This window comes from Ambystoma mexicanum, chromosome 1q (genome assembly GCF_040938575.1).
Source record: "Ambystoma mexicanum isolate Mex_15411 chromosome 1q, UKY_AmexF1_1, whole genome shotgun sequence".
Lineage (NCBI taxonomy): Eukaryota > Metazoa > Chordata > Amphibia > Caudata > Ambystomatidae > Ambystoma > Ambystoma mexicanum.
The window spans coordinates 1,154,964,591-1,154,976,987 of record NC_090922.1 but is presented as its reverse complement, the minus strand read 5'-3'; the positions used below and the strand labels follow the sequence as shown (position 1 = coordinate 1,154,976,987).

Sequence of the window (12,397 nt, the reverse complement as noted above, 5' to 3'; positions counted from 1 at the left end):
TGGATGCTAACCACACCTTTTGACCAATCTGGTAGGCGGCAGCTTCCTTCCGATGTTGATCAGTAAACAGTTTTTGTCTTTCCTTAGCCTTGGTCAGATGCTCTTTTGCCTCATTAAGAACCTGAATGATGGGTTTATGCAAGTTTTTTTATGGCTGGCATTTCCAGGCTATCGGGTGGATCAAATACTGATGTCCTCGGATGTCTTCCGTGTACAGTGTAGAATGGAGTTTGCCCTATGCTTGTGTGAACTGAGTTGTTGTATGCATACTCAGCTATCCAGAGTATATTTTGCCAAGGATCCTCGGACTGTTGCAACATACACCTGAGATATTGCTCTAAAGTTTGGTTGGTTCGTTCAGTTTGCCCATCAGTTTGAGGGCGATGGCTTGTGGACAACCGGAAGATCGATTTTGGCAATCGTAAAACACTTTCTCCAAAAGGCAGAAACAAATTGAGTTCCGCGATCAGATACTAATATTGATGGAAATCCATGCAATCGAACAATCTCCTCTAGGAACACAGAAGCAAGAGTTGACGCAGTTGGGAGTCCCTTCAGAGGGATGAAATGGGCGATTTTGGAGAATAAATCCACAATGACTGATATGGTGTTGTATCCATTGCAGGGTGGAAGATCCATGATGAAGTCCATCGACAGGGTATACCAAGGTGCTGGCAGCACTGTTAGGGGATGTAGTAAGACAGCGGGGTTCTGTTTCTGAGACTTGTGTTGTGCACAGACACCACAGCTTTCAATAAATTGGGCAATGTAGTCTGAGTTTTGGCTATTCCTGGGTGTCCTTCCTCTGATGAATTGTGGTAATTTGTGATGATTTGCTTTTGCAGTTCTTGGTCTTGGACTTATAATCGTCCTCGAAAATATGGTAGATTGTCTTTGATGGTGTACTGGTCACCTTTTAACAGCCATTCCTGTTGTGTTGATTGATACATCGGGGATTGCAAACTGGTTCTTTGGTCATCCACACACGTGGTGGCAGCTATTCTGGTTTGAATCCTTTCCTCAGGAATTATGGCCACGGGGTCGTATGCTGTAAAAGCCTCTTTCTCTTCGCTCATGCGTGATAGAGCGTCTGCTTTCCCATTGTGTACTCCAGGTCTATAATTGATAATAAAATCATATACCATGAAAAATAGAACATGACGAAGTTGATGTGAGGATTGTGCTTTGGCGGTTTTCCAGTATTGCAAGTTACGGTGGTTCGTGATGACAGTGACCATATGTCTCGCCCCAAGAAGGTAATGTCTCCAGGCCTTGAATGCTGCTTTAATCACCAGTAATTCCTTATCTGTGATTGCGTAGTTCAACTCGGGGGCTGAACATTTGCGGGACCAGAATGCGATGGGGTGTAGTTGTCCTGTATTAGGGTCTCGTTGTGACAATACTGCCCCCAGGGCTATTTTTGAAGCATATGTCTCAACTATGTAAGGTAGGTCTGGTCGTGGGTATCGAAGGATTGGTGCTGTAGTGAATGCTAGTTTCAACTTCTGGAAGGCTTCTACAGCTTCTGTTGACCAATGGAACTTTTGATTTTTCTTTAGCAAGGATGTAATTGGATGTACAATTTGTGAAAACCCAGGTATAAACCGATGGTAAAAGTTGGCGAATCCGAGCATGCTTTGCACTCCTTTCGTGGATGTTGGTGAGGGCCATTGGAGGATTGCATCCACCTTTCGTGTATCCATATGTACGCCTTGAGGTGTGAGCATGAAACTGGGAAACTCGACCTCAGTTACATGGAAAACATTTTTTTCCAACTTGGCATACAATTGGTGTTGTCGAAGCTTCTCTAAGACTGCCCGGACATGGCCTACATGTTATTCCATGGAATTTGAGTAGATAAGAATGTCGTCAATGTAAACAAGAGCGCAAACGTCCAGTAGTTCACGGAGTACATCATTCATAAAGAATTGGAACGCCGAAGGGACATCGCATAGCCCGAAGGGCATTACCTGGTATTCAAAGAGGCCGTTTTCCACTCATCTCCCTCTTTTACTCTTATAAAATGGTATGCTCCTCTTAAATCCAGTTTTGTGTAGATTTGAGCATGTTTCACTTGGTGCAGGAGCTGTGGTATAAGTGGTAAAGGATATTGATTTATTACTGTGATCAGATTGATGGCTCTATAGTCGATGCAAGTTCTTAAATCCCCCTCCTTTTTAGGCACGAAGAATAAGGGCGAGGAGGCAGGTGACTTGGACAGGCGAATGAAACCGTTCGCTAGGAACTGATCCAGGTACGTTCTAAGATGCTGATTTTCCTGTTCTGTCATAGCGTAAATTTGGCTGCAAGGGATCTGGGCTCCAGGTGCAAGATCTATTTGACAATCGTAGGGTCAGGGCGGGGGCAGAACATTGGCTTGCTCTTTTTTATAAGACATCCTGGTATTCTTGGTATTCAAGTGGTAAGGAGCTGATGAGGCCCAACACTATTCCTTTCTTAGGTTTCAGATTGGTGTCATCTTAGTTGTAAAATGTGTCGGCAAATGATAAGGAAATGTCAGAACTCGTTTTCGCTAGTCGATCGTAGGATTGTGGGTCTCCAGCCAGGGCATTCCCAATATCATCTGGAACTGAGGAGCACCGATGAGATGGAAAGTAGTGTCCTCTTGATGCCCGTCCTGACACAGAAGCTTGACTTTCTCTGTGTATTGTGTCACTGGGCTGGATGATAGCTGAGAACCATCCACAGCAGTGACGTTTTCCGATTTCTGCTTCTGTCGGAGAGGAAGGCCTATTCGAAGAGCCAAATCTTGGTCAATGTAGTTACCCACAGCTCCACAATCAATATATGCCTCCAAGGCATGTATTTTTGATGGTTGCTTGTGATTCACCAAAAGCACTGGAAGGACTAGTTGTGAGGTCTGTACGGATTCCATTTTCATGCTCGACAAGCGGGCCCCTACACTTAATAATAATAATAATAATAATAATTAGGCTTTTATATAGCGCTACAAACCCTCAGGTATCTGAGCGCTGCTTATTATTACCCACGGTGTGTGGTGCTCATTTATCGACCTCGGAAGGATGAAAGGCTGAGTTTGGCCCCGCCGGGATTCGAACCTGCGTTAACAGGCTCTGCACGGGTGTCAAAGCGGGCGCTCTACTCGCTGTGCCACTTGCCGGGCATTGGCGTTTCCCGAGTTCTGTCCTTCTTCTTCATCATTTTTGTCTGTTGGCCCAACCGTTTTCTTGGGTGGTTTTACCAGACAGTCACAGAGGAAGTGACCTGCTTGTCCACAACATAAGCAAAGCTGTTGTTGTCTTCTTTTTTCCCTTTCTGCTTTGGTAAGGGGACTTCATAATCCACCAATTTGCATTGGCTCAGACTGTTCATGTGGTTTAGTCTGATTCTCACCAGGTCATACGTAAACTGACCGTCCCTCTGATGAAGCTCGATCCATTTTCCGATTCTGCAACCTATGATCGAGTTGCACTGTCAGGTCTATGTAGTCTGCACACCTCTCAAGAGGATTCACCACTTGCGCCAACACATCCTTAAGTTCTCCACGTAACCGTCGGTAAAAGAGTATAGTCCTCTTCTCTTCTGGCCAGTTGGTCCGGGCTATGAGACGATTGAAATTTGCAATATAGGTTAATAGATCTTAACTCCCTTGTCTGAGTGACAACAACTCGTTGTCCAGAACTTGTCCTTGAGTATGAAGGGCAAACAATTTCTCCATCTCATGTTGGCAATTCCCAAAGTACCGGAGTAAAGAGTCATCTTGATTTACCAAAGGTATAGACCAGTCTGACGCACTACCTCCAAAATACAACAGTACAAATGCCACTTTGGCTTTGTCATTAGGAAAGGCTCCTGGTCTGCACAAGAAATGAAGGCGACATTGGTTCATAAATACAGCAAAATTGTTTGGGTCGCCAATGAAGCATTCGGGAGGGGCTAGAGGCACTGCTCCTGGAAGAACCACCTGAACCGGTGTTGATTGTTGTGGTGTGGAAGAATGAGAAGAATGGGTCACTCCAGGCAGTGGAACCTGTCCTGCTTGTACTTGTAGCATTTGTCTTGCCAATTCGTCAGTTCTTTCTCGAGTTACAATAGGATTCCTCTGTAATGAATTGGTTTCCTGTCTTGAAGCATGTACTTCAGGCTGTAATTCCCCTAGTAAGAGGGCTAACTGATCTGTTTCTGAAGTTTCCATAACGCCCAGGCACAGAGTATTAGAAGCTTTGCGTTCTGTTACACTCACCTGGCCTCTGCGGAGGCGTTGGGGCATGGTTGCAGCCCTCCCTGAACTTGAATCACCCCCTTCAGGCCTCTCCATCAGTAGAAAAGCTGTGAGCGGTGATACGTGGTGATACTGCTCCTGCATGGATATAAGAGTGTGTGAGTGTACCGATCTGTGATTGTTTTACCTCTCTAAACCTTCACTCCAAAGTATGGTTTCTGTGAGCATATGCCGGCCCATAAAGCTCACCTGTGAATTATGGAAGATAAGCTCTCCGTCCTGCCACTTCTGGCAGGGGCGCGTTGAATGGGATCTAGTTCCTTCACTGATCCCTGATAAGGATTAGTCCAGTCCAACTGCGGCTATGCTTCTCCTTATGATTGGTAAGTCTTTCTTGAGCTCTTGTGATGCTGTTCGTTCTGTTTAATATCTTTATATGTTGCTCCTATTTATGCCCAGCAATAATGTCTCTCTTCTGTTTTCTTCCCTTAGATGGAAATGCGGCCTCAATGCAGCTGTGAGACGCGAGACGCGGCCGGATGGAAGATAGATGCTACTGCAATTTTTGACAGAAGGTAAGTGATGGTTTAAGGAAAAGCGCAAAGTATGGTCAAAGCGCAACTTTAAACTGACTGTTTTTACGATGTCTAACCTTGTCTTCTGTTTTTCCTTGCAGGCACTGCTGTCGACGATGGAGCATGTCGTGCGGTGGTGCCAAGATGAAGATTTCGGCGTTCCGGAAAGTGTAAAGATGAATACTTGGTTTGCCGAAGAGATGTACAGGTAAGAACAGCTTCCCCCAGTTGCTAAGTATGCTGGCAGGAAGCAGGATGTCCAGGAAGCAGGATCTTCAAAGGTAAGTCTGACCTCAGGCAATGGTGAGCGTTATGCTGCTTGCAAGTGCAGAATAACGCGAAGCGTCTGTCTTGAGGATCGGGGCAGTTTATATAGCTGAGATAGTGGGCACGCCCATTAGGGCCGGTTTACAAGCCACACCCTGCCACTCCCAGAGAGTGAGAATGTGCAAAGGCAATCCATTAGCAGCCACACCCAAGAATACAGTTGGGGCTGCTTAATGGATGGAATGTTCAAGGTTAATGCATCCTGCTTAATAGATGGAATGTTCAAGATGAATGCATCTGAAGTGCTTTGTCCATAATAAAAGCTTTTTGGTGATAAATGGATGTTCTTGTTTACTTTTGTTCATGAGCCTGGCGCCAAAGACACCAGGACAGTGCCCACCCAGGTCTCCTGTGCACGCGACCCCTGCATGCCTGCGCCCCTGACTTCATGACCATGACAATCTGTCATATAAGTCGGGGCGAGGGCTGTGCTGGAAAGGCTGAAGAGCATGGTGGACAATTGGGTTGTGGTCCCCCAGTCGGTTCAAAGGAAGAAGGAGGTGGGGGTTTCCCAGGAACTTCAGTTACAAAGGGTACCGCAGGGAAGGGAAAGGGGAGACAGTGCTGAATCCCAAGCAAAGCACAAAGATATCACAAAGGGGATGAAGGTAAAGTGTGCTCCGAAAGCCTCCGATTTTGAAGTAATGCTTACACAAATTTTCATGAGGGGCACAATATGGAAGCTGTTGCCAGACAGGATAAGGAGGGTATGGAAGGGAATGTGGAGGAAAGGTTAAGATCCACCCACGGGTGGCCAGACTTTCTGAATGCAGCTGATGACGCATGGCTGAGAATGAAAAAAGCAGTGTCAGTAAAGGAGTGGGAGGAGGGAGGACACACGGAGGGGCAGGAATGTGAGGTACTAGCACCAGTGCCTGTGGGGGTTGGTGTGGGTGATGCAGAACGCTGTGGGGGTGGCTCTATGTATTTCCGAGAAAGGGGAGAAAGAGGGGGGAGACACGGGCTGACTGGGTACAACAGAGGAGGCAACTGTGTGCAAAAGAGGGGAGAGAGGACATTTGGAAAAAAAACGATGCAATGACTGATTTGGCAAACAGGGTCCTGACAGAATGGGGGGAGGCATGTCCAGACAAAGGGGCAGTACATGAACTGGATTTCAGAAGCACGGGTGACTGTGTAGTGTGCACCTTAGACGGGGCAGTGAACAAAATGCCATTGCAAGGTGTGGTGTCAGGCGAATACATCTCAGAGATTGTCAAATCACAACAGAACGATTTCAGGACATGTGCACCAGAAAAGAACATTGACAGGCCCACATATGAAGTTGGTGGTCAGTGTCACCGTGACTTAAAATTGTTTGGGGGGAAAGAGCACAGTATGGTGAGTTACAATCAGTGGTGTTGACTCTAGGAAGAAAGAAGATAACTGCATCTGAGCGAGAGTGGTCTGTGGCACCTCACAATGACCTACATATACAAATAATGGCATCCATAGAAGATAAGGAGTGTCATGTGATGGATGGCTTGAAGTGGTGGAGATTATCCTACAGAAGAGCAAGAAGGAGGATCAAAGGAAATGTGAGTGGCTCATGGCCATTTGGAAAGGGGAAGATGAAGAAATTATGCAGCATATCAATGCATAGAAAGGGCAAGACAATGCATTTCATTGCCTGACAGAGATGGCCTGGTGGCCCATGGCAAAAGAAGGCTGGCTGGAGCACATGGACATTTGTGTGGCTCATTGAAATTAAAAACAGAAAGAGGAGCCAAAGAAGGAGCAGTTCAAAGATGTGAATGTGAAAGGCACACAGTGGGAAGACTGGCTGTCATTTGTTCTCCATGGACTGCTTTGAGAGTGGTCAGCGACCAGGTATTCACCATGCAAGATGCTACAAGGGAAAAATATGACAAGCACTGACAAGTTGCTGCTGACACTGACTGCGGGTGCACCTAGGGACTGGGAGGTACTGGAGGGTTACTATATATTGGAAGGTAAGGGAGAGATTGACTTTGACTTGGACAGTGCAAACACACATAACAGACACATGAATGCGGTGTTGCTGAATGTGAGAGTGACAGGGATGCTCAGAGCTAGAAATGGCGGGACATGTAGTGATGATTGTTTTTGGTGTTTTATATGCACCATAGATTATGGCTGATGCTAATAGGTGGGGTGTTTATGCAATACAGTACAGTGAATGGATTTAAATGAGTAAAGACATAAATAAGCTGTCTTAGTTTGATAATGTTTTTTTATTTTCTTGCTTCCTTATTGAGTAAGAATTGTTTTATTGCAATATGCTTATATAGAAGTAGTGCAAGGGTATTGGTCAGCGATTCATAGATAAAATGAGAAAAGAGGGAAAAGGTGGGCACATGTTATCTGGTACATTTCTGATTCTGCACTTTCTTTTGGTTTGAGATACATCACATCTGAAGCAGGAAGACTGGCCTACTGATTTGGCATACAGACTGGCCTGACAACTAACAGCCATGAAAGCAGATGTCGCAGAGCACAGCCCAGCCAAGCTGTGGAATGCCATAGGCCTCGCAGATGGGCATGAACAGCCCTCCCTCGAGAATGTACACAGTGATGAAGCTGCTGGCGCAAGTCCCAAGGTTGCTTCAGGCTGCCATACAAAGGCATTATGCTGTTACGAAATATGTTTTCTCTCCCCCTCTTCGGAGAAATTACCCGTTGTTATGATACGTACGGCTAATGGGAGGAGAATAATATGTAGCTTTTGCATTGTACATAAGTATGAGCCAGGCCTCGGAGGGCCAGAGACGAATTCAGCCATCCAGAGCCTGGTTTGTGTGTTAACATTACAGTAGTTTTCACCCAACTTCTGGCCTTTTGTATTATTTGTGTCCAAGTGCCAAGTGCCTGGAATGCCTGAGACGGTGTGAGGGAGCTAGATAAGCACAGGTATCGTGGGGAGCAGGACAAACTTGTAATACTAAGTTTCTACAGTATACTAAAAAAGTCAAATAGAGATCACCATGGGATAATGATATGAGGTCAGAGTGGTCCATGGTGTCTTTCCGCTCCAATGTCAGTTGGTTCCGTGCTCTTGCACCCTGTACTGAAGAGTCCCGATACCCATTTTTTTCTTTTTTGAACACAGTGATTTTTAGGAGGCTGTGTGATTTTAATCTGAGCTGGTTATTTGAAAATTATCTTTCAAATTTCTTTCTCAATAATGCAGGGCTAAGGCTGTTGGAGTCCCTGTGCACAATCCACAGGCTCCTGTACAAGACATAGGCAGCCATGCAAAGAACTCAGTCTTGTGGTGATATGATCAAAGCTTGATGTCTGGAGAGATTCTGTACATTGTGCAGATGATTTAAGGCAGACTTTGGGAGACTCAGGTAGGTAGTGTTGGCATATTCAAGGTGTGACATCAACCAAAATGTGTACTGCCTGTACAAGAGATACAAATGTCGAGTATAGAATAATGTGACATCGCACTCTCAGATTTAGAGCCTAGACAAACTAAAGCTCCCAAGGGATAGTCCATCCCAGACAGCAACAGGCACTTCTGCATCACCCTGAGAATGGATTTGGCTGGGAACAAATATGCTGCTGGTGTGAGGAGCAGGAATGGGATAAGGGAACCCAGGTGAAATGCTAAAGTTTCCAAGGGAGAATGGCAGTGACTCCAAGCAGAAAACCTCACTATTCTGGAGGAGAATCCACCTACTGCAAACCACACAGAACACAGGTGAGCTCCACTGTCAAGGATAACCCTTTCTTAAGTGAACACTGAACTGAAATATTTGTTTTAATAATTATTTGCATTTGAATTTATTTGAAGAATAAGGGATGTCAATTTTGCTCAGAAATTACTTATGAGGGTGAAAGAATTAGCACATATGCCATGGACAAAAACTAAACAAACAATGCGTATTTAAGAAAACAGTTGACCTACAAAGGTAACATTAACCTATGGGGGCAAGTGCTTCAATTTAAAGAGGAGTCCTAATTAAACATACAAAGTAACATTATTAAGCGTCACTGTTGGCAGTGGTGAGGTCAGGTAGGACGGATGGGGGAGACGCCAGGGGGAGCTCCCTCTTTAGCAAGTAAGTGAAGTGTATGCTGTGCTTTGAACAGATCTACAGTAGGGCTGGCTTTAATTGTATTGGGCAGCGGGTTCCAGTGAGGCGAGGCATGTACGAAAAAAGAGCAGAAACAAGGGACACAGAGACCAACCCCTGATGGACTAGGTGGTCAGGTGACAAAAGACAAGAGTGTGTGTCATCCCTTCTGGTTTTTGGCTTCACTTTTTGTCTGAAACTTCACTGCCAGTGGTCATCTTGTATTGGTGACATCAATTCCTGAATCCTTAACTCTTATTAAATGTTACTTTCCACGAAAGTCTGAGGTAAAAACCAACCCCTCCGTTATCTTATTTAACTCTTATTTAAAAAAGATTTTCAGCTAATCGATAGTTGAAAACACATAATGCCTCATCACAAGTTTGGCGGTAACCCGGCGGTATTACCGCCTGTGCTAATAGCGTTACCGGCAACCGGTCCAGCGCTATTAGCGCCCGATCAAGGGTTGGGCCATAACTGTAATTCCCCATTCCCTATTAGGTCCATTGGGGGTAAATGCTGCCAGACTCGTGATTGGGCAGATGCTTAATTGCAGCGGTAATAGCGTTAATGATGCATTTAAGGGTTACCACCCAACTCGTGATGACCCCTGTTTTACAAGGGGTTCAGATTACTAGCTATAAAAGTACATTTGCAAATGGTAAAAGTGCCAAGGGCTAAGGTTATTATGAAACATTCAAATGAACGATTTAAGTACATTCGACTACGAATCAGTCCTGAACTCATATTACAACTCTATTTCGCAAGACTCACTTTAGTTATAGAATTGATGGAAGCTATCCAATATTTAAAGTGGGAGTTATTGTGTAGCGTTGTAGTGTCAGTTAAGGTGCGATTTGTAGTTTGTTTGTTTATGGTACAGAAGTAGTTCATTCAGACTTCTGAACCGGACAGGGTCGAATCAGCATTCATTCTTTCAAAATTGATCAATTGAGTACTATTGAATTGTGTAATAATAGTACCTAATATTACAGTGCTAACACCATAACACACACTGCTTGTTGCGCATTTGTTTACATTAACTTTTAAACATATATGAAGGACAACATTACAGTGGATTCATGGGTACCCCATTATTCATGTGATGATTTTTATAATGGATTTGAGGAACCAAAAAGTATTTCTAAATTTCCACTGGGTAAATCACAGATTATAGCAGAACAGATAAAATAATTGGCATATATCATTATCATACATTGTTTCTTACCTTATTGCACGCCCAAATGAGGAGAAAAGTGGGCACGTTGGGATGTCAGCTGGTTTTGAAAAGGCCCAATAATAGGAGGCAAAGGCACCAGCAAGGGTACATTGACCCAATGCAATTGCAAAATTGACCAGCCAAAGAAAGACAAACACATTGCAAAGCTGAAAGACGATGATGTATCTGTGGTACAGGCTTTCTCCGCCATAGAACGCAAATGTACACTGAGCACCTGGGCATAACTTGGTCACGTTGGTCGTATTAAACGTCTGCACAAAAAGAAGTTAATGAAAAAAAAGTCACCTGCATCACAGACAAAAGAAGTCAGATGGCAACATATATATGTTTTACCTTATCCTATGTCCTAAACATAGCAATACAAGGTTGTCTTCACTATAGAAGGAACAAGCATACTTGTTAAGTTCACTATACTCGGTACTCAGAGACCATGAAGTACACATTGGATAACACCGACTTAGTTTACGCAATCCTTAACATCTGTCTTCCAATGAACAATGTTATGTATGCATGTGGTTTATTAGAGAGCAAGCCATAAGGAGAAAAAGATTTGCAAGAGGAGAGAGGCCCAGGTATTCATGTGTAGATGGGTAGGAGTGCCGGGACATCCCAGGATTCCCGCATATGGCAATCCCCACTATAGGCAGAATTTCTAATCTGTTATTGTTGCACAGGGCTCTACACCCAAACCTGCACAGAGGCTGGAAGGGCAGACAGATGAAAGCAAAGGCTCCCTCAGTCTGGGAAGAAAACAAGAGATGAATCCGAAGATCACTGCTTTCAACATCCTGCAGCGGTCGGATAATGGAGGAGAGATTCCTGTGATCCCAGACTTGGAGAATTGTTAGGAGGAGGACCTTGCAATGCGAGTGGCGGCTTCCTCCAGCATCTAGATAGACTGACTGTGACCCATCAGGCCCTTGAAAATTACCTCATGAAGCGTGCTGCCTTCAGTGCTGCCTTCAACGCACTTGCTGGGCTCTTGAAGCTGTTCACAGAAGGGTTTACTACAGAGAAAGTGGTTCCAGACTATGAGATCAGTAGGAAGAGGACTTAACCTGAAGCTGCACCCAAGCTACTGATTTATTTATTTATTTATTTTGCAAGATGTTTAGCACGCCTAACCCGGAGGCGGGTGAGGTTGGAAAATAGACAAATCGAAAGCCAGCCTCCATAATGACCAGATTGCTTCCATGTCGATGGAACATGAGGATATGGTAATAAGATACAATAATGTGTAAACACATTGAATGATAGAAATATTAAGTGTATAGCAATACGGCTATGGAGAGAGGTCATTTAGATGGTGATAGGCAGAGGATAACATCAGGGATGGAAACACACACAGGGTGGGGAAGGCCCGGTCGATGAACTTGTCTTTAAAGAGATGCTTATAAGCCCCTTCTTAAATTACATTGACATACAAAAACCTTATGTTGGCTAGGGTAAGTATAGGGTTAGGTTTATGGTTAGGGTTATTATTAATGTTAGGGATAATCTAATAAATAAGTACATATGTACAGTTTCATTTATATGAATGTATGATGTGTTTTCATGGATGATACATGTTGGATGATTTCCCATCCACAGCGGGGATGCTTTTGATTGAGACTTTCTAGAGGGGACACATCGTATGAGAGTCCAAAATTGCCCCTGACACATTCCCAACTGAACTGCTTGTGGAGCCTTGACTTATGCAAAATCCAAAAGGTCATGTTGTCTCTTCCGTCCTTTGATCTGTCCCCATGGACTTTCAGTGAGGATTTGGGAGAAGAGTGCTGTGGGCAGAGGGTATTGGGGGGGAGGGGGTCAAGGGGTAATGCCACCCTGATGTTTAGTGGCCACCATATACCTTTTCATTCTCTTTCAGCATTCCACTTTAAAAATAATATACCCCATAATAACTAAAGCCAAATTAGTGTACATTTTCGCAAGCACAACTGTACAATATGGCAACCGCATCAGGAACCCCTCGCTATATCAAGAGTGC

General features: G+C 44.4%; 1 protein-coding gene across 5 annotated transcripts in view; it reads right to left on the bottom strand.

Moving 5' to 3' along the window:
* Positions 1 to 12,397, bottom strand: part of SLC44A5 (solute carrier family 44 member 5) — a 1,500,346-nt gene that overhangs the window by 178,527 nt on the left and 1,309,422 nt on the right. For all 5 annotated transcript variants that reach the window (XM_069641896.1, XM_069641897.1, XM_069641899.1 and 2 more), the window contains one exon: positions 10,396 to 10,658. In XM_069641896.1, the coding sequence (XP_069497997.1) occupies positions 10,396 to 10,658 (263 nt within the window). The remainder of the gene's footprint in view (positions 1 to 10,395; positions 10,659 to 12,397) is intronic.